At 39.9% G+C, this 23089-nt stretch overlaps 1 protein-coding gene across 1 annotated transcript; it reads right to left on the reverse strand.

Annotated features, from left to right (window-relative positions):
• Positions 1–2582: 2582 nt before the first annotated feature.
• On the reverse strand, positions 2583–23084 carry HACD2 (3-hydroxyacyl-CoA dehydratase 2). Its single transcript, XM_066553432.1, has 7 exons — positions 22943–23084; positions 16906–17023; positions 16604–16622; positions 14027–14115; positions 8136–8257; positions 7290–7468; positions 2583–6630 (listed from the first exon to the last, which is right to left on the reverse strand). Exons 1-7 carry the CDS (start codon positions 23071–23073, stop codon positions 6548–6550), a joined length of 741 nt encoding a protein of 246 aa, XP_066409529.1. The 5' UTR covers positions 23074–23084; the 3' UTR covers positions 2583–6547.
• Positions 23085–23089: the final 5 nt, after the last annotated feature.

The following is a 23089-nucleotide window of genomic DNA, read 5'->3' on the forward strand; positions in this document are numbered from 1 at the left end:
TATTAAGTAACACTATCCAGTCTTACTACCAAAACTAACCAGCAATGTCTGACTCTCAATTTCACATCCATTTTCTTGCTGATGCAAGACATTTTTTCCACTGTTCCAGTTTGCTAACAAAGTGCTTTTTTTACTTAATTTAAATTGCACCAAAAAGCTGGGTAAGGAAACTCATTTGATACTATCAAACCAGCAACTTTCCCAGCAGAGGTTTATACACAGGAATGGAGGACTGAAACAAAGCACCTAACTCAGTGCATCCAGTTCCTTATAGTCTTGTAATAAACACCTGGAGGAAAATAAAACAAACTTCATGTCATCAGCACACTAGACTAAACATTGCAGCATTTCCATTAAGGGCTGCTGTTCTGTCTTAATAAACAAACAAAAAATCCTTCCCAAACCCCAAAACCAAACACCACCACCCTCGCCCCAAAGAACAACAACTACTACTGCATTCCAAAGGGAACAGGAAGAAAGTTTCATGTTTTGTCAATGCCCAAATATTCTTTGGGAAACACAGTGGTACAGCTCTGTAACCTGCAGTACCTCTCCTCTTTCATCTCATCGTTTTATTGATTATTAGAGACCAGTACTCATTATCTTTTCTTATCCAGTAAGTGAAGAGGATGCATTTTATCCAAACAAACCTTTAAATGGCAAACTCGTTTCATAAAAGCCATCTATTGCCAGGCTGATTAGAGGGTCCTCCACTTCCTATATACTCTTCACAAGTGATGCTTTTTGTGGGCATGCTATGTGCAGAAAAGAACAAAGCGCTGATCTTTACATTTCCATCAACTTAAAACTGATATTAAAGAAGATCCCTGAAATGCCTGTATCCCTTTATAGGTATTCTTCCAATTATCCACTGTCCTGCCCAAGAGGCTGAATGTAAGGAGCTAAGATTCTGCAAGTTCTGGTGCTCAAAGTAGAAAATGCCAATCCTGAAGTTTTTAATGTACGCTTGCTGCAAGTGGTTACAGCTCACAGAAGACTGTGTAGACTGTCTGTAGCAGGAGAGTCAAAAACACAGGACAAAATGCAGTTCACTGCTCACAATTCAGCTGAATAAGCCTCTGCAAAAAACTTCCACCAAAGAATTTCCCAATAAGATCCTCATGTAGTGACAGGTAATGTAAAATTTCTATGTACAAACTGCACAGAATAAATTGAATCTAGAGAGAGGCAGCTGTGGCACATCAAAGAGAAAAACAAACCTCTGATAACACTAATGCCCAAGCTAACTTGTGAGGCCATAAAAAGGGCTTTAGGATCTTGCACATCTGTAAAGGAAAATATTATTCTGGAAATTAGTGATCAAGACTATTACAAGAGTTACAAATTTTTAATCCACATTTGAAATTGCAACTACTTCAAAGGCAGCCTTCAGAAACCACCTAAGAAGCTTTATTAATTATCTTACCACTGTAAGTCTTCTGACAAGTGTGGAAGAGCATTTGTTTAGGAGACAGGAAGCAGAATTTAAAAGCCACTTGATACTGAATGAAGTTCCAGGCAGTTGGATGGCTTGAATCAATCACTCCAACTGTAGAAATGCTCAGTTCACATCAAATGAAACTGAATCACACAGATATTCACACCTTTTTATTTTATATTCAGCCCAGCACAGATTCCCCCTCTAGTCTTAAATAAAGAACTACCAATGCTTTAAGCTGAGCCTTACATATTATTGTGACATTAACTTACTGACAACCACAGAATCCTTATGCTTTTCAGATTCTTTACTGTTACCCTAGGGAACTAAAATTGTTTCCACACACTGTTTTCAAACTGCAGAGAGGAAACACAAATAGCCAATGATAGCTCCTGCAAGGCACAAACAGAGCTCAGCATCTCTCCAGCACAGCATTTCTGAGTTTTTAATTACACAGCAGTGCTAAGTCACAGCCGTCATGCGTAGGACATGTGCTGATGCTGGGCATGACAACACCATTTCATCCCATCTCAGTCAACAAAAAAATCCCTGTAGCTGTGCAATCTTATGACAAGCATATGCCTAGAATAATAGCACTCACTCTGCAGCTACCACTCAGTTCCTTTTAGAGGATTATAACTTGTTATTTATGGGCATTAATGTCATCTAGACACAGTTTTTAAATCTCTCTCAGGAAGTGTTAAAAATGCTAAAAACGTTGCCGTGGTAGCAGACATATTATATTTAGTAAATGAACTCTGAAGTATTCTGTTGCATTAGTTTAGCATTCCACTATATTTATAATACTCAATTTTGTTTTTGAAGGAAACCATCAGCATCCAGAGTACAGATAACAGCAGGAGAACAAAGAGTTCACATTCAATTGAGGATCCTTCAGGGAGTTCTGAGTGCTGACATAGTCAGTTCAAGGTGTTGTTATGAACACTTCTTTTGAATGTGGAAAGCAGAGCATTAATAACAATATGAAGTTTCTTATTTCTTTTGTCTGAGTTCCAGGGTTACCTATGCTAAAAGAACTTGTAAATTAAAAGATACACATTGTATACAAATGAAAAAAATACAGCCCTAACTCACACTTGCAAAGTATCTGCTTTTGTTCCTTAAACAGTAACAATACAACGTATTTTGTTCAGAATTTTTTTATTTGGATTTTAGCAATTAGTATCACTGTTCAGTAGGCCAAATCCAGGCAGAGAGCACAGAATCAACTGCACAAGGCAACAACACAGACTAGTATTTTAGCATACAAACCATTTCACTGCATTATCAAGTTGAAATATCTTTCAACCATGCATAAAAAAATCTATGCTTAAGTCTTTCAGAGCTCCAGGTAATATCAGATTCCTAAATATACAAAAAATACATTTAACTTATAATAATCTTAGTGAATCAGACTTATAAAATTACAATTTTATTCTTCACAACATAGAAAAAAATACAAAAATGACTGTATCTAGTTTTCACCCAAGTTTCACTGACATATACATCAAAAGATATGATTTGATGTATACTCATGAAAATTTTAAGCTGAAAGATAAGTTTTAAAATGACACTGCAGATTGGTCCACACAAATGCCAACCTTCATAATGATAAGAAAAAAACCCTCTGATAAAAACATCACATTGTGAAAAAAATTACAATTTACCTGCACTGTAACCTGCATTCTTACTGTAATTTACAAATATGAACAATTCTACAATTCCAGTTTTAACTACACACTGGTGAAAACCTTGGTCTTTTGGAGGGTAGTGACTAACTCAGAGCTGGCATGGTAGAACAGAAAGTGCTGTCGACTGAACCAGTGCACACAACAGAGAGCACCAAAGCAGGGGGGGCCTGCTGGTTTGGAGAGGCTGAGAGAGAACATGCAAGCCAAGTAAACAGTCTGTGGGGAAAATAAACCCCTCTGCACTTGTGACACAGTACCAATCAAAGCTTCTATTATAGAGCTCACAGAAACCACAATTTCAGTGGCAGATGAGGGGAAACTTCTTCTCTTATAAGGAGAAGAAACCCCACATGTGTCAGCAAAATCAGTGTTAGGGAACAACCCAAACAGTTTTAGGGCATCACACTACAGTTCTCTCTCAAGATCACCTTCCAGTGATTTCCATGGAAGTTAAACTTGAAAAAGCACTGCAACATAAAGCACTGAATTTTTGTACATAGTAACTGGACATTCAGACTTCAGAATATAATCCATAAATCATTTTTGCCGGTAAGAATTCTTACTGATAAAGCAACTACTTTTTCTTTTGAAAGGAAAAGTAACTCCATTTTCTTTTAAAAGGCCACAGTTTATTTGCATTTTTGTCACAAACTGATACTTTCAATTAAAGTAAATATTCTATATTAAAGCCTATTCAGCAAAGGTGTTTGTTGTAGAAGTTTTCTCCCTACTGGCAGCTTGCTCTGCTTTTCCATGGTGCCAGTGCTATCTGTTGTAGATCTGTACTGTATCTTTCTCATCAACAGAGCCTGGAGCTTGTTTCATGCAGGAATATTACACAGCCATTTTTTATCTCCAAATTGGACCAACAAATTTGAAACCAAATCTTTTACTTGGGCACAGAAATCAAATTAAGAAAAGTTCAGGAGCTGAGCATTGACAATATCCAGTAACCTAAGTACATCAGGAAATCAGATCTTTTAGATGACATCCTTCAGAAATATTGACATTAACTTCTTTAACAGCAAGTATAAGCAAAAGGAGATTTTTCTTCAGAGGTGGAAGTTCCCACTTTCAAACAGTGACTTCAGAATAATGTAACATTTCTCAGATCACTACAACAAAGCACATAACCTAATACAGAAATTAACAGAATTGTTGCATCTTTGAATCCAAAACAATTTTGACGTTGTATATGGCCATAGTAATACAATCACAGAACTGTTTTGGTTGGGAAAGACCTCTGAGATTGAGTCCAACCATCATCCTAACACTGCAAAATCCCAGTAAAACACGTCCTTATGCACCAATCTTCAGGTATTTTAAATACCTTCAAGGATGGTGACTCTATTACTTCCCTGGGCAGCTTGTTCCAATGCTTGACAATCCTTTCCATGAAGAAATTTTCCCTAATATCCCATCTAAACCCTCCTTGGCACAACAAGAGGCAGTATGCTCTAGTCCTATTGCTTGTAACTTGGGAGAAAAGACCAACATCCAACTTGCTACAACCTCCTGTGTTTCATAATCCAGTCAATAATTGGCTCCAAAATGTTGAAAATAGAAGCAAAGATTATTATTGTCTCTTGTCCTTTCTCTGCCTATAATAATCCTGTTTGTGTTGAACAGGAAAGGCTCTATATAGTCAGAGATAGGGAAATTCAGTCCTTTTGATGGAGCCAAAGAAAATTACTGAAAAATGACAAGGCTTTTTTTTAATATCACTCTGACAAGCACAAATCTGAGTAACTGTATATAATAACTGTATATGACAACTGTAAATCCAGCTCTTCCCAGCTGCTAGAACAGAGAGCCTGTGTCCTCAGTACTTCCCAGCTGTGTTTAGAAGAGCTGGGATGTGTCAAACACAACCAGGCCATGTCCAGGGGAGGTGCTGGCAGGCCCAGCATGAGGCAGCACTGCAGGCAGCATGGGAGGGGTTACACCTCATCTATGCACTAAATCATGACCAGAGGGAAGCCAGAGAGGCTCACATGGTCTTGTCTAGTGACTCTGACTGGATGCAGACAGGACTACTTGGCCATCAATTCCTAACAGAGCAAAGCCATAATGTACATTTCCTTTTGTCTCTGCTAGGATAACCATTCATTTCCCTTCTCCTTCTGTTCCCTTCATTCCCCACCCTGTCAGTCCCAATCAGAAGTTTCTTCTAGGCTTGGGGCACAGCTCACACAGTACTAGTGCTTTCTGCCTCACCACAAGCCTTTCTCAGCTCTTTCATTTTCCTTTTACCTTCCCAAGGAAAGGTAAATCCTGAGAACCTGAGAAAGCACCTAGGAGAATAGAACTTCTTGTGGTCTTCCACTCTTTCCAAAGAGCAGACGAGGGTGGCTTGTCCTCCGTGCAAAGGCAGCAAGTAACACATGAGAATTTGCTCTGCAAGGAGCAGATTATGCCTTTGCATAATCTCAACTTCAGAAGTTGAATGCCTGGAACTGCCTGCTTGGATGTGCCAGTGATGACCTCAGTCACTTGAGAAAAGTCAGGCTAAGGAACAAGGCCCCCAAACACAGTAGACCAAGCAGACCTCACTGAAAGATGAGTATCACAGACAATGACTAGAGATGATAATTTATAGTAAAAAGGGAGAACTGCACCTATTTCTGGGTGAACTACCTCCTTATATTGTTTAGATTCATTACTGATACCACTAAAGTATTACAGTTAGTATTCTTTTTTAAATATGTAAAAAATATTCAGGGATGCAGTACTTGGGGTAGTTTTAATGTTTCAGATAAGAATTACAGCCTCTGAATTAATATTAGCATTTGAGTGATCAGCTTAAACAAGATCTTCAGAGAGCACACTCTGGTCAGACACTGTTTAAATTCCTAAAGAACCACATTCCCCTCAATTTCCGTAATTGGTTTCTTGTTCTTGTTCCCATCACCTTTAAATACACAACCTACCTTTCTAAATTCAAATACTTTGCCCAGATTACATTCTCCACTGAAGTCTCTGACATTATCCTGAAATATTCCAGAGCATATTGTTTGCTTTCACAGCAATACATACAGTTTCTGGCATGCAGTCAAGCACTTAAAAAAAGAGGTATCAGTAATATAATCCCAATTCAGGCATTTAGTGGGTACAACTTCATCACTCATACTGTAACCTTCAGACATTTAGTAATAAATGAAAACCATTTAGCACATCATTTAAGGAAAAGGTTAACTGCCAAGCCATATAAAGTTTAAGTTTTCTGAAGCACTGCAAGCTGAAAATTATTTCAATGTTTGACATCCTGGAATTTCACTGAAATCAGATTTATTAGTTATTCTTGCTAAATTACTGGTCTTTTACCTCTGACTTATCTTGGTATACTCTTTACAAATGTGCTGGGTATTGAAAAACTGCAGCATTTTGATGTTTGAAAAGTTCTGAAAAAGAGTTGGAATTACTCCGGCTTCTTATGTTCTTCAGTGTGGGAGAGTACCTTCCGCCTCTGATGCAGCATGTGGAAATAGAGCTGAGGGAAGACTGAGGAGAAAACACACTCCAGTCAATAAAGTGTGAAGACAGGCCTGCAAGATGCACAGTCACCAATTCTCTATTAGAGGATGTGCTAATCCACTTTTTGCTTGAATTAATTATTGCCTTTACACTCTAAAGAGATGAACTGATATTGTTCTTAGGCTTCAGGTACTATTAATTTTTCTGCTAGAGAAATCACATTTTTAATAAAATGCAAAATGCCTTATTTAACTCTAAATGTGGAAGCAGATGACAAAAGTTGCCACAACTGCATGCACACAATACAAAGAAAACAGACTGCAGGGCAGAAAAATTTCCAGATTTGTTTGATTTTTTGTAATTCAAACGTCACTTTTTCAGGCTCTAAGGCATTTTATACACATCAGTGCCTCTTTCATCTCTGTCTATCCAGAGTTTTTTCTCTTTTTGTTTCAAAAACTATGGTAAACAGTATGTTTGCAAAACAACAAAGGAGGGGGTGGAAAACATACATACACAAACAGCAAAAGCTGAAATTTCCATGAGAAACTTTTGGGAACCGTGCAAAAATTAAACAAGGCCATCAGCAGGCTAAATTAGTTACTCCTATGTATGCTAATCCCATAATTGTTTGCTTTTCCCAGTACAGCTGTTAATACTAAGAAACCTAACAAACTCATACTTACTTGGAATGTAAGAGATCATGACCAGGATCAGGAATGTATAGTAGTCAAATGAAAAATTGTACTTGTTAGGTAAACTAATGGAATACAAGCCAGACTGCCTGACGAAGGGTAATGCAGCATATATTGTGAGTAATTCACCTGAGACTCCCATTGGATACAATACTATAAACAAAGTGTACCTAGAATGAAACACAGAAAGAATTAGAACTTAGGACAAACTGACAAAATATTTGTTAAATGATATTAGAGATATTCAAATTTTGAATTCTCCACTCAGTATTTATTTTTCTTAGATCTTATTTGATTAGAGCATGGCAAGGTATGAGCACTATTGCAAGGTAAGTATTCAGATCAGCAATCATTTGGAAATATTTATAAAGATTTTATCTGAGAACCTACAAATTATCTTTAAAACTATTCTCCACACATACACACTTTATTAATTTGATTTCTGAACTCTTGGGTAGAAGTCATTTTAATACTTAAAACAGGGCCAAATATAGTTGATGTTAATCAATGAGCTTAAATATTATTTCAATGACAACCACTGCATTCAAGAATTACTGCTAAATGTCAGTTTACTTACTGCCATCCCATACTGTTACATATCAGTTTCTGACAAACAATTATTTTGAAAATAAGTTCAGACAAATGACTCTTTCAGCTTGCAATGCAATAGATTTTTGTAACCCGGAAGTCTGCTGGAAAGAAGCTAGGCAGTCACGTTCACAAACAGGGCAATTACCTCAAGGCAGAATCTAATTTTTTGCACTGCAACTACTTTACAAGATAAATATCCCTGTCAGATCAGTGCTTTAAGGCTGTAACTTTTATGATGCTACCGACCTGGCCCATTTGATGAGATAAGGGAGATGGTTTAACAAGCTAAAGGTGTAAAAAGAGTAACGGATGATCTCGGTGATTGTCCAGGCCACTACAAACAAGAGGACACTGTCTTCACTTTGTACCTGTGAGAACAGAGAAAAGGCTTTGTATGAACTTGACCATTACCAGTTATTCACCAGACCCCAGGAAACCTCACAGAAATCAATTCCTGTGGGTTACTTTACTGCATCATTTTAGAGAACAGACTCCAAGAATGAGCTTAAAAGCAACATTAGTAACAACAGTAAAAACCCCTTCTTATCGTGCTCTGTATTTTTCTAGTTGCTTAAGAATAGCTCTGCTTCATGATCAGGTAACTTCAGCTCTCATATTCTGTGCAAGGCAAACCGGTACAAGAAACCCTGAAATGCTGAGTATAATTCTTAACTCTTCCCATTCTATAAAGAACCAGCTTCTATGTCAGTCCTATGACTGTCTCCTAGTGCAGAAAGAATGGTCTAACACGTGATACTTGGTATACACTTAATGTTCTGATACTAGTTCATGGTGCTTCTGAGCAGAAGCACTGTTTTCCTTTTCTGGTCAGAAACTGGGTCCTACTTTTGAGCAGCAGCAGAACAGCTAACACCAGATCTCGGGCTGGGAGGAGAGAAGAACCATGCTCAGATTGTCTCACCTCAGGTTAGCTTGACAGGCACCTGATTCACTGCTCCTTGCTCCATTTTCTGCTTATTGTAACTAGCACAGTTCCTCTAATGTTACACTCAAGGCAGTATCACGTTTCACTGCTTTACACCTCTTGGAGCTTTTATGTCACTCACACATCAGTGAAGCCACTGCAACTCCCTCCACATTTTAACCCTGAGATCAGCTCAGCTGCTCTGAACATGGTCTAATAATGCAAAGCTTGTGGGCTTGATCCCTGCATGGGATCATTTAGGAGCTGACTCAGTGATCCTTGTGGGTCTCTTTAAGCCCAAAATATTCTGTAATAAACTGCCTTTATCTGTGATATTTATAAGGTCAATACTCAAAAGCATGTACTTTAAAATGAAGTTATATTTATTACATTATGGAGCATCATTATAAGGTTCAAGTTCCTGATGGATCTCAAGTATATGTGGGGTCACACACCCACAGAACAAACTCTTGAGGGACCAGACATGATTTTAGTTCAGCCTTCTCCCTCTGCTCTTCAACAGAATTCCCAGCTGTATGAGCACCTTGAGCCCAATTTCAGTGGACAGTGGGAACGGAAAGAGCTCAATGACATGGGCCCATATTTTCTCTTTTCCTCCAACTCTTGAAAACAGGGAAAAGGAAGTCAAGAGATGTGGGTGGTGCACAATCAGAATCTTCTCAACAGGAGAGGACTGATCATATATTTTTGGGTAAAAAAGGGATTTTTTTTCCAATGGCATTACCCAGAAAAAGTTTTGCTACAGACTGCAAAACCCAGAAAAATTTATACAGAAATCTTGAGCTATCCTGGAATGCAGAGCTGCTGGTAATCTGTATTGTGCTGTAAATCTATGTTCTGCAGCATGTAACATTTCAGGTCACTTTCACTGCATTTTGCAGCAAAAGCACCTTATTCTTTTTCCACATTCTGACAATATGTTTATATATTAATATCCCTTACATCATAATAAAAGAGCAAAATCCAAAAATTATTTTAAGATTTTCAGAGAAGAGACCAAATCTATTTTTAGACATTGCTGCAGGATCCTAATCCTGTTTGAGGTCTGCTCTATAAGCAAGACTTAGTTCTCAACAGGGAAAAGTGAACAGCACTTCCCAGATGCTGCTGCTCCAAAGGAGGAACGTGCTTGACAAGCACTCCAGAGCTGCATCTTCTGGCCAACTCGGGAGTAGCAGCTTAGTGATGAGTTCACCTAAACCTGAGTCCCAGGCTTCAACCTGTGCTTTAAATCCCACTTCTTTCCCTAGCTATGGAAATGGGAAAAGTCAAAACCCTGAAGTTTGCAGCTTGAAGTAGCACCCAAGGATATGAGCAAGGACACGAAACTGGGACACTAACAGTGAATCATACACATGGAAGTAGAAAATTACAGCAGTTACAGTCCAGTTCTATCACATGACATCTCTAACACTGCCTCCAAGGTCTGGTCTCCCCCCTCTCCTTTGTATTGTAAGTTATTAAAACAGTTCACCCCATTATGAAACACACAACCCTGTTAGGTCACTTAAAGAATCACTGATTGTGCCTTCATAGCTTGTCTCCCTATCTAAGGAAAAACAATTTTTCAGGAGTCTTACTCTTTTAGCCACTGCTAATGCTGCATTTGCATCATTCCTCCTCCAGGCTGAAGACAGGGCAAATACACAATAACCACTAAGGCCAATGCTCCCTGAGAATTCAATTCTTCTTCCACTACTTTCTTCATGCCAGTCTTTCAAGGAAGTCTTAGATACAAGTAAAAACTTTATTTACACCTTATTTATCCAACTCTTTTAATAGTGGTCAATCAAACAACAGGCATAATTTCTGGCATATGTTTCAAGCCAACATATCATCAAGGAGGGTCCTGGATATATTTCAGCTTTTCTTAAGTACTGTGAATAGCCAACAATGTTTGCTAAAATATAAAATAAACCACTGTCTTTTAAGATGCAAAGATGAGAACTGGGAGTTGACAAAATAAAGCCTGAGAGGTTTTTAATGTTCTCCTTAAGATTGGAAAGGGAAATTTCTCTACATTAAGAGTAACAGTTTGACAAATTTGCAGAAAATTTCAGCTAAACACATAATTAAGCAATCCAATGCAGAAGAGCAAAACCAGCAGCACTATGCAAGTGTAATGATGGAAAATATTGGAACAGCATGTCTCTCTCCAAAGAGCTGGTTCTCTGGTGCAGTAATTAAAAAATAAAACATAAAATTCAGGGAAAAAAAAAGGAAACTTCGCAGTAGGCTCAAGGGGCCTGACAGACTATTGTGTTGTATGGTATTGCTTTAATTTTACATAGATGTAAAGCAATGATGAGTCAGGTTTTTCAACTGTACTCAGCCATTCAGACTTCTGACCTTTCCATCATGGATTTTTTACAACAACTTAGTCCTAAATAGCATAAGATGTTCTTCCCTCTTCTAAGTAAGTATGCTTTACTACTGATTGAAGATATCAATTCCCCATTGCAGATATTGGAGTCCCAATTACCAACTCTACATGCTTTAAATGTTGTTTTCACAGCATCTCTTGCCTCTGTGTTCCACAAAAGTTCCTCTAAATATAAATTACACTTATTTGCAACCCATCAGTAGCTGAGCCCAATGGGATAAGCAATAAATGCCTGCTGACACCATTTTTTAATTACCCATCAGAACTGGGTGCAGAATTATCTATCAGAATGGAACTCCACAAAGGCCTGCCATGATGTCACCAGATGATTTCACTGCTCACACAAATTCCAAAAGACATCTTCTGAGCAGAAGGGCACTTTCTGTTCTCCTATGCCTACATTCTCCCAGCCCTTCACACCAGGCTGTCTGTTTTCTGCCCTCCTTTGCAGGGGAAACAGTAAAATTCACTGAACTGGTTCCTTTCTGACATAATGGCCAGCACTGATGATGTGCCAGGCCCTCCTCCACAACACCAACAACTGCTCCCACAGTGCGGGTGAGGAGAATCTCAGTGTGCAGTGCTTTAACATTTGCCATGCTTTAACATTTATTGTGAATAACTTCAAATTGAGTTTAACAACACAGCAGCACTGAAGTCCACAAAAAGCACAAACATGTTAGTGGCAAGAAGCATGCTTCAAATCACATCACATTTCCAAAAGTGTATCCTGACAGAAGGAGGGATGCAATACACATTTCTTCTTTTAGCTGTATTATATATGAAAACAGTCTGGAAAAGCAAGGTATTGAACAAGTCTCATTCAAAAAGTTAAAGAGGAAAACTGCAGTTTGTTTTACAAGGACCTCATCATGCAACTGCATCGCTTACAAGTTCCATAAAGCTGTGTGAGAATTTAATCTTGGCCTTCACCATGGAGCTCACTTGTGCAGACAGCCCTTTAGAGAAAGTAGAACACTTGTGACACTTGCAAAACATCTCCCAGGTGAGCCTGCAGGCTCCCTGGCTGGGGCAAGGGGAGGGGTCAGAATACAGCCTTTGATTTGATTTATTTGCTCTAAGTCACAGGTCAGAAATTCATCACAGGGTTCCTCATCCAAGCCATTCTGATATCCACTTTCCAAGACATTAAAAAAGTAACACATAATACACATAATACAGTCTCTTGCAAGACTTTAACCAGAAGACCACACAAGTCTGGGGAAAAAAATCTGCATGGAATATGGTTGAAAGAATCCTCATTAAAAGTCAAATATTTGGCTATACTCATTGCTCTCATTTTGTCAATTTTCTCTGGTGAGAATGTGGGCATAAGCTTCAAAAAAACCTAACCCACAATCACATTAAAGGTTTTTCTTTGATGTCTAACAGACAACACATGGAATAATTCTAATCCTTCCAATCTAACCTTTAATATTTGGGTTACTTCAAAACCAGGAGACAATTCATAAAAACAGATTATCACTGTTTTCTATGAAGCACCAGATATCCCAAAATCATATAGATAACAAGCAAAATTCCAAGAGTATTTATTTTAAAGTATTTTATACATACATACATGCATATATATATATATATAAAATCTAATGTCTTGAGATTATGGCTTTTATTTTTTTTTTTTTTTTGCTCAAAGCCTAGTACTTATTTCTGGTGAGTTTACAGAGACCAGAGTACATTAATGTGCACCAATAGGGAAGTCCATTAGAAAATAGGTTTTATGTTTACTGAGAAAAATAACATTCCTCCACTTTAAGTAGGAGGAAAATAAAGCTTCACATGAACAAGCATCACAATACCAGAAAGGACTGATAATTGCTGGGAACTAGAGTGACTTATGTTACTCTACATGTGCATGGATGCTCTGACAGCAGGTTTGGAGGAAGGAAGAGAAAGCAGCTTCCCTCAAGACTTTGTAATAAGAGAAGTTCCTTAAGACATTCTCCATTCAAGTCACAAACAATCTTATGCATAAAATGACTGTCACTTACTTCAGGCACCCATGCTGACACTGGTATCAAGACTAATTTTTTTCTTTAATGAGAAGAAAACCAGTAAGATTAGCTGGCTGAAGTTAAAGCAGAGATGCAGCATATTTGGGCTACTACAAGGATTCAGAAGACAGGAGTCAGTCACTATAACCTGTACCAATTAAAGGATGTCTAGATTTTAAAACAGCTGTCAGGAATAATCTTCAAAAAACAGGGCTTCCAAAAGATTCTAAAGAGATCTGCCTAAAATACAGCACTATTTGGTGTGGTGAGCAGTGGGAAAAAACACTCAGCCCCCAACATTTACCTACATTTGGATATAAGAAAATTGAATGAAGGACAGAGGAAAGATTATCCTGGAGAATGACAATGGAGAGCATGGAGGCAGTGCTGTGCACAAACAATTGAGGGGGAGTTTCAGATGCCACATGAACTGAACTGCATATGCAGGAGGGCAGTGAGATTTTGCTTTTAATGATAGCACTAGTGAGATGAACACTAGAAGCTGTACAAATTCTGTGTTCTGTATTACACACTGGAAGCTGTTTGACTGTCAGTAAGAACTGCAGAATCTATCCAGGAGCCAGATGTCTTACAGGCACAGAATCAGACCTCGCTCTGTTTGACTGTCAACAAAAGATGACATCAGATCTATTTTTATTTCTTTTGATCCACAGAAATTCATATGAACAATTTCCCATAGTGGGATACAAACATTTTAAGAACAAAAAGACAGCAATCAACACTTGCTCTTCAGCATGGATCAATAGTTTTTCTATCAATTTGTATCTTGACTTACCTCTTTTACACTATGTGTTACTGCCCATGTCAGGAAAACCCTTGACATCACTTGGAAAGCAGTCAGAACAACAGAAGAGGGGACAATGCCTGGAAGATATTTTGCAATTAGTAAATATGCCTGATTAACAAGGTAGGAGGTAGGGGTGGAAAAATAAAACACAGCTAAACCAAAGTCCAGTCATTTGAAATTTCTGGAAGGAAAGCTTTTTTTTTTTAATTTGAAAATCTGAAGTCAGTCCTTCAGTGTGTTTATACAGCACAATGCAGTGCAATCCCCTGACAAGGCTTTCTGCATCAAAATGCAAACAAATGTAATTGATCTTGTTGCAATCACAGCACATTCCTCAATACACAGAACAGCTCAATCAGATAATTCCAATCAAACAGCTTCTGGGATACAGAATTTCAAATAATCCTGTTTGATTAAAATATCCAAGATACTCTTCATTACTGTGATTTAAAAGTAAAGACAATAGATATGCTTTGCACTGTATACCCTAAAAAAAAAAAGAGCCATCAAAAATTGTAAGTCTTTTTCAGAAACACTGATCTAGCCCATATTTCGATAGATGAAAAGTTTGTAGTTCCTTCCTGGAAATACAACTCAGAAAAAAAAACCCCAAACCAGCCAACCAACAAAAAAAAAACAACCCCAGGGAACAGCTGATGCACTGGCAGCTACAGAAGCAACTCGAGGATTTTCTCAAGCAAGCAGATATCACTGTTCTTCCAGCAAGTTCCAACTGACCTGTCAGTAAAAGGACCCTACACAGCCAGATCTCTCAGAGCAGGAATAGTTTTAGACTGGAGGATTACACAAAATTTCTAAACTTTGCATCCCAAAGTTTTATTTTCTTCTACAGTGAAATGATAAAGAGCAGGTGTAGCTCCTAAGAGACAGTAAAAAGTGCTTGTAAAGCTAATGCAAGCCACAAGCAACACAACAGCCTCAGAAATATGTAGGGACCAAAGAGAAAATGAAATGGGAAGAAAGAGTAAGAAAAGTCAAAAGCAAGTTTCAGTTGAATTATTTTCACTGATATGTTTTGGCTTCTTTGAGAGGGAAAAGGAAAATCCTCCAGACATAGCTCTCTTCAGTTTTATCACCCTGTCTTGGTCTCTGGGCTATATGTTACCTCCTTTCCAGGTACAGCTCTGCATTTTTAAAATCTTTGCCACATGTCAAAGTCCTGTTCTCAACCATGCTTCACAGAGACACTCCCCTATCAATCTTTGTATTTTGAAGGACTTGCCTCACAGATGCTAACATTTCAGATTCTACTGAAAAGATGTGGAGAGAAAAGTTATGCTGATACACACAGCCATCTGTCACACATAAGCTTTTCTACTGACAGAGAATTACAGCTCTAGTTAGAGCAATTAGTTCAGCAGGGGCAAAGGAATCTGCAAATTTCCTGTTTCTCCTTGCATAGGGACTTCTGCTACAGTCAGTAGGACTGCAGCAGACAGCAGCAGTGCATCCAGCTGGGCAAACCCCCCTCACTTTATTTAGCTGACAAACACTTCCATTAACAGAAAAAAATATAATCCACAGCCACTTAGAAGAAAACCAGTCTTTTGCAAAAGAGCTTTGTTAGGGAAAGCAAAAAGAATAAAAAAAGCATAAAATGTTGCCACTTTTTCCTAATGGCTCTCTCTAATATTAAATTGTGCTACTAAGGATCACATGGGCTAAATGGATCCACACCTCAAATCAACTGAGAAAACAGCTAAGCATTATGGATTTAGGATGATAAAACCAGCATTTTATCTGCAAGGTTTTCTCTCCAGTGTTCCAAGATTTAACTTTTGCTTCTTGTCACTTGCTAAATAAGACCTTAAAAATGGCACATTTTAATATTAATTTTTTACAATTTTTTTAAAAAAGTATGGTTTATTCTGGTAAAAAACAGTAATTGAGATTTAGTAAAATTAAACAGCATTGGAAGGACTGCCTTGGCAGCACAGTCAAATAGATGATAGACACAGCTTACTCTGAGAAGCCTTTACATTAATTTGAGGTGTATATGATCATTCCTTTCCTGGGGTGATCTGTGCACAGTTTATTAAATGCCTTCTTAAGACATTTTCAGAGCAGCTGGATGATTCAGGAGGATCTGAACTACTTCATCAACTACAGAACCAGACTGCCCTCTGCTGACACATTCCTAGCACCAGTTCTCCCAACACCTCACTTGGTTATTAAAACATCCCCTAGAACTCATGATGAACCTACAATCCAATAACCTCTCCATTATATGGCTGTCTGGACAATGATGAAAAACAGCAAGTTTGTAATTGCAGCTTCAGGAACCTCAACACCATCTTACTCTTTAAGTAGTGGCTAGTGAACACTCAGATAGGAGCTGAAGACTGTTTTATTGTTTTGTGACTTCTCAAATTAGGGAGCTAGAAACTGGAATGTATTTCAAACAAAAATTAGTAAGTTATTCAAGAATTAAATTCAGCAATTCACAGACTACAACATTTTTCTTGCTAATATACTGCTAAAAGTTCTATAACTTTTAGTTCTAGTCTTCTATAAAAATAGTAAACAGAAAATTTGCAAGCTTACCAAGTGCACAGTGCAGAATCTAGAACAAAAAGAAAAATTCAAATCACTAACATTTCAAATTAAGCAATTCAGACACACATTTAGTTCTGTTACAAGTGTTTAAGATTCAGTATTTGCATTTCAATGATTAAGATTAATATTTAGCTCTGCTGCCCAAGCTAAATAGCAGACAGTAAAACTCCCTCTTGCTAAAAGGAAAGCTCAGCTTTTGTGTGAGCTGTGCAGTAGAATTAAAGTAAGTGTAAGAAATACAACACATTCATGCAAATATTAGTTAGGCCAGGGAATAGGACTACACCCACCTCTAGCAAAGCTCCAGTTTGGAAGAATTTCAGGGGCTTTTCTATTGAGTAGTAAAGGCTGTGGTAGCTGCCTTTAGCCAGATATGCCCGAACTAGACCAACTGCAATAACCAGCCACCTGAAAGAGAGAAAAAAGGAGACAGTAAGTGAAGCATAAATAAAAAGAACCTTTAATCCCTCTTTCAATACTTGAGGAAGCAACAGGCAGAACTGTCCTGAAATACACTAACTCTGCAAAACTGGAAATGTCAAATACTTGCATTTTCTACAAATTTATCCAAGTGAAAGATGATGCATTTTAAAAGCATTTTTCAGCACCAACATGGCAGCAATTTCTCTAATGTCTCCATTTATTTTTCAGTGAGCTCTGTTTAATTAGTTATGGAATGTATTCAATGGCAGACTGGTATCACATTTTTTCAGTTTAGGCAGAAAACCTCTGACAGCTAGTCAGAGACCTATTACCAGCTTACAGTAGTATGACATAAACAAGATTCAGAAGGCATTGATTTTAACAGTTCAGTTCAAAGTAAACCCCTAGACTCTAGAGAGGCCATCCAGCTTAGCTGGGAGCATATATTATATGAGAAATGGTTATAGATAAATAACTTCAAGGAAACTGAGCCTGCTAAAGCCTTGAAGACAGCATGGCCATTCCCGTCCCAGTTTTCCTTTTTAACCATATCTGAGCCTATGTAAGTAGTGCCCTTCTAACTGCACATGTGAACAATGTGACCTGTTAACCCTGCTGATTTTCCCTTCAGGTAACTTAAACCTAAAAATTTTTCATCCTTGCTGATGAAGCTTTCACTGACCACCACAGCTGTCCAGAGCTGGTGCTTGCCCCCGGCATGAGAAACTCTTCTGTTAAGTTTATGCCAAGCCACAAACCCAAGGTGAGCGGTCAACCCCAGTCCCACACTTTCCATTTGAAAATAGCATCTACAGTGAGCTTTAGTTTCCAATTGCTTTAGGCAAACATGGGGAAAAGGGGCTGGTTGGTCAAGGAGAATCCTTAACAGGGGCCCCCAAACTTTTCACTGACAGGCTCATCCTGGCTGTCTAACACTCAGCTACTCTGAATGCCACCCAATTTTACCTCCATCTCCCTCCAAACCCCTTGTGTAAATCACCAAGTGCAATTGCTAACAGCTCACCTCAATGTGTAGACATGTAGCAAGCCCAATGACTACACAATAGTTTTCACCCTTTGGAAAAAAGTGTGTAGCTGTGGTTTTGTAACAGGGATGATGAAGAAATTCCCTTTATTTACAGCATACAACAATCTTACAAGTACCACATTAGCTTGGATATTGCAAAGTATGAGCACATATTACCCCAAATGTAGTAATTGTTTGAAACACACAGTGAAGTTCAGATTTTTCAACAATAAGTAAGTCTGGCATCCAAGTTTGTGTTTGTAACAAAATCTCTTAGCAAAATTGAAAGAAAGCTAATTACTTTCTGCCTTAACTTCTGAAAGACATGCACCAAATAAAAGCAGGGGGAGTGGGGAAGATAAATGGGAAAGAAAAACAAGCCCTCTCTTTTTTACAGTGACAAGTTATTTCAGTTAAAGCCATCTTGTGAAACCCAAAGACAAACATTTGCCAAGTAATTGCTGTTTACAAGGAATAAATCAGATTCATTTTGTATTTGGACTTCAGTGTAGAATAAACCAGTAAGCACTACAGTATGTGATCCTCCCCTGTAACACCAACTGCTGCTTCTTTAGAGCAGGAAATCAGAGCAGGCTGACACTGTACTCTTCTTATCTGTCAAGTTTCTCTGTTTTTCCTGATCTTCCATGTTTGTTGAGAAACTGCTGAATTGAGCAATTTCTCAGTTGCACAAGATGCCAGTCCTTGGCTGTGCCTGCAAACCATTCTCACCTGAACAGAGACAGGTAAATCCCACAGCTCCCAGAGGAGCTCCAGCCTTTTGCTCTGCTCCACCCTCGTGCCAGATCACTGACTCCAGCAAGACTGTACTTTCCATTCCATTTACTATCCTTCAAAAAGCATTTGATACAGATCAGAGCATGAATCCATACCAAATTGGAAGCTGAGCCTGGTTTGTGCTGAAGCTTTTAGTATCTCTGTCCTGCTTCTGTGATTCTGAAATAGTTCTTCACCCTCTAGGACTAGACAAAATGGAACAGAAGAAGGTGAAACCAAGGAATATCAGCTGAAAATGGAACTTGGCAAGAAGTTTAGAAGGGCAGCAAAAGGCACCACTGTCTCATGAAAGCTGATTTCTCTGACCTACACACTGAACTCCACCTGGAGTTACACTTCAATAAATTACTGTTACCCTGTCTGTAAACTCCAAACTGGACAGTTACCATTCTTTGATTAATCCAGAATAAGAAAAACGGATACTGCACACAGAACTTTTTTTACTTTAATTTGGTCAGACTTGGTAGACAAGCTTTGTGCTCAGGTCCTTAGGTAACCTCCCTTGGCTCTCTCACAGGTCATAAAAAGGCATTTTCTTATGCAAAGTTTACGGAGGTTCTGTAACATTTATGCAAGAGAATACAGCAGAGCTATGCAGTGAGTGCACCTGAAAGGGAGAAATGTACTTTGGCTCTCAACAACCACTCACTGAAGACATGGACAATGAAACTCATAACCCGGAACACTCTTTGAGCAACACTGATTAATACAAACCCTTGCACATTCAAAAGCTATTACATTACCATCGACCTTGTTGAGTGAAATCCTTTTTAAATTCATTGTTTATACCACCACCAGCTACTTATGCCCAGAAGTACTAGTCAGTAACAGCACTTGACTAAAAATAAGGAACATAATCACCTTTTAAAGCAGCTTATCTAACATTCTGCACCCAGCTCTAACAGCATGCTCCATCTCCCCACACAGCACTACCCAGTGATTTTGGTCAAGCCCAGTTTTTAGGAAAAATAACTTCTATGCTGTATCTCTGCCTCCAGAAATGAGCTCCCCATGCTAGGTCAGGCATGACTACAAAGCTTCACTCTGTGATGGGGAAAGAGTCTGCCTGAACACGAGAGAAACAAGATGCAGAGCTTTCTGTAGCCCAAGGCTTTGAACCATGGGCAACAAAACCTGAGCAAGTACAGCTGAGAACCAACTGCAGTCCTGGTTATCCCCTGCTGTACCTTGATTGTCCCATTTCTACCAAAAAAACCACCCAAAACATGAACCAAATAGTAACTGCATGCAGCTCCAGTCAGAGACCCACAGGTACCCATGTTTTTTGTACTGTTTTGCTCTGGCAAAAACCACGGTAGGTTTTTTTTTTATGTAGGACTCCATACACTACGTGCACTACAGCATAAAACTAGAAATAAGATCTATTATCTTTGGAGTAAGTTGTGTTTTCTTTAGCTAAGCCAAGATAAATGCAAAGTAAATGCAGTAGCTATGCTGACATTTTTAAACTGTCACTTGATCTATTTTAAACAGTTAATACTTAAGGCAACTATGGTTTTAAAACATTTACTTTAGTACCTATTTACTGCACAACAATGTTGTTGTGTGCTTTAGTTTATAAGCCTTTTATAAACCAAACCAAACAAACCACTTCAAAAAAATCCCATGAGCTGTTAGAGCATCACTTCAACACCTGGGCACCTTAAATTTTTTTTTTTTTTTCCCCCCACAATTCTCTTTCCAAGGCAGTGCAGTTGGAGAAACTAAGTCTGAGCACTCTGACTGACATGGGATCAGTAAATAATCAGTGCCACCAGTTGTGTATCAATCTTTCCATCTTTTCATCTGAACAACTGAGCTTCTGTCAATCAATTCCAGAAAAGGTACCTTTCTAAAAGGCTTCACAATAATAAGAAACAAACTGAGCTTTTTTCCTAAGCTCAATCCTGTATATTGTGGAATTTCAGCAGTGTCCAGGGGAAGTGCAAACTCCTCATCCATTTGAAGAGGAATTATCAGTGAGAGCCCTTGGTGACCTACCCCAAAATAAAAGTGAGACAACACAGAGATATGACCATGATCACAGAACTCATATGGTAACTCCCCAAACTGCAGAAATCATTTAATCACAACCCTCTCCAGAAAAAAAGCAGCTCATGTTTAAGCACCATAAATCACATCCCACCCAAGAGTGGAATTTTCTAAGAGATTTGATGCAAATCAAGAAAATGGGCAACACCGTGATCAAGATTTATATGACAACAGAAAGCTAAATAGAGGTTTATGCTATTTATTTCTGAGCTTCCAGCACTCAATTTTTTTTTAATTTGTTCCTCTTTCTTGAGGAAATAGAAATTTCCCATGCCCAGGAGCTCACATGCCATGACAGAAAGTTCGTGACCACAAAGAAAACTTTCCATTTATACCACAGCTTCTCTCTCAGGTTTTTTATATCTTTTATAAACACAAGTGAATTGCATATGAGCAGAAAAATAAGCAGGGAAATGCTTTTATTTCTTACAAGAGTTCGGAGGTGAACTTCTTAACATTGTGCAAGGACACCACAACAAAACTAAAAAGCTCTCCTGATTGCCTGCAATGTGTTGTATTACTCATGCAATTATTTCTGAAACAACAGATTACTTCAAAATCAAACTGGTGGGTAATTATCCTTGCCCTCTGAGTGAAATACCCTGCAAATATCCTATGGAGCCATAAACCAGCTCAGTAACATTTCACAGTAACAGAGCTGTTGGGTTACAGGTGTACCAAGCACCTCACAAGAACCGAGCTCTGCCAGCTTCCCTACCTCTGATCCACACAAGTGTAAATATCTTGTAAGCTGAAACAGGATCAGCTGCCACCAGCAAAGACTAGAATCTTCATGTCCAACTGCCTTATTGAAGTGGATTGTATCTATATTAATTCTACACTAACCTTCCTCCCAAACATGACACTACTCTGTTTGCTCAACTCCTCACCCACCAGGGTTTATCTAGTGGAAAACACCATCATTTGGGATCCATTTTAAAGGCTCTTTTCTTCTCCCACCCAAATATCCTCAATCTTTCAAAAGATGGTTTTATTTTTATCTGGATTCTAATAAGATGCGACAGCCACAAATTAATTTAAAAAAAAAAAAAAGTCTTCTTTCTCTTGAGAGTCCCCAGTTGTCACTATTTTTAGTTTTGTACCTAAGAACACACCAGAGCAAGCACCAATTGGCCCCAGTCTGCATTAGGCCATGCAGGGCAAGGGCAGAGCACCAAGCTGGTCCAGGAGCTCACACATCCCAAAAGCAGCTTCCAACCTCAAACTACAGAGCAGCTGAAGGGTCTATGGAGAAATCTTGCAGGGCTCAAGATCTTTGCCTTTAACTACTGCTGCGGACAAATTCCCTGTATTTAGGGTCACCTCTCTAGTGAAACCTGCTGGACTCTACACCGCAGACATGGTGATGCAAGGAACCTTCAGCCACCTGGATGTGAGAGCTGCTGCAGAGCAATGAACGAGTCAATGACAGAGCCGGGTAGCTCCAGGGAACCCGCACCCACGCCGTGCTGCTGTGCACAGCCCGCTCTGGAGGGGCAGCCAGGCCGAGCCGCGGGGCGGGCAGCGCTGAGGGCGCACCCGGGCCAGGGGCTCTGGGGCCGGGCAGGGACAGGCTGGGGCACGCCCGCCCGGGGTTACGGTCACAGAGCACGGCCAGAGCCGGGACAGCGGCAAGGCAGCTGAGCCTGGACACGCAGGTGCCGCTCTCCAGCACGAGGAGCAGCGAGCGAGGGCTCGGCTGTGCGCTTGAGCCTTACCCGAAGTGCGAGGCAGGGCCGCTGACAGCACGGGGGGCGCGGGGCACAGCCCCGGCCCCAGCCCCGGCCCCGGCCGGTGCAGCCCATGGGCTCGGGACGGACGGGAGCGCGGCCACGGCGGCGGCGGGAGAGGCTGCAGCTCTTGGCCCGGCCCCGCTCCCTGCGGCGCGGGGCAGCCCTGCCCAGCCCTGCCCTGCCCTCGCTGCCCCGCCAGACCCACCCGCGGCCGCAGCCCGGCCGAGCGCAGCCCCGCGCTCCGGCGGCGGCCCCGGCCGGGGAGGCCCGCGAGCGGCCCCGGCCGGTCCTTACCCCGCCGTCATCACCACGTTGTAGATAACGAGATAGCCCGTGGCCAGCGCGCCCGGGCCCTTCCTGCGCCGCGCCTGCTGCCCGCCGTAGCCGTTGTCCGCCCGGCTCCCGCCGCTCCCGGCCGCCGCCATCTCGCGGCTCCCGCGC

This window comes from Molothrus aeneus, chromosome 7 (assembly GCF_037042795.1).
Source record: "Molothrus aeneus isolate 106 chromosome 7, BPBGC_Maene_1.0, whole genome shotgun sequence".
NCBI lineage: Eukaryota > Metazoa > Chordata > Aves > Passeriformes > Icteridae > Molothrus > Molothrus aeneus.

Coding starts and splice junctions, on each gene's coding strand:
- HACD2 (XM_066553432.1), bottom strand. CDS start 23,073: ATGGCGGCGGCCGGGAGCGGCGGGAGCCGGGCGGACAACGGCTACGGC. Junction 17,024..22,942: donor AACGTGGTGATGACGGCGGG/GTAAGGACCGGC, acceptor TCTCTCTTTCAG/GTGGCTGGTTATTGCAGTTG. Junction 8,258..14,026: donor TAACACATAGTGTAAAAGAG/GTAAGTCAAGAT, acceptor CTGTTCTCACAG/GTACAAAGTGAAGACAGTGT.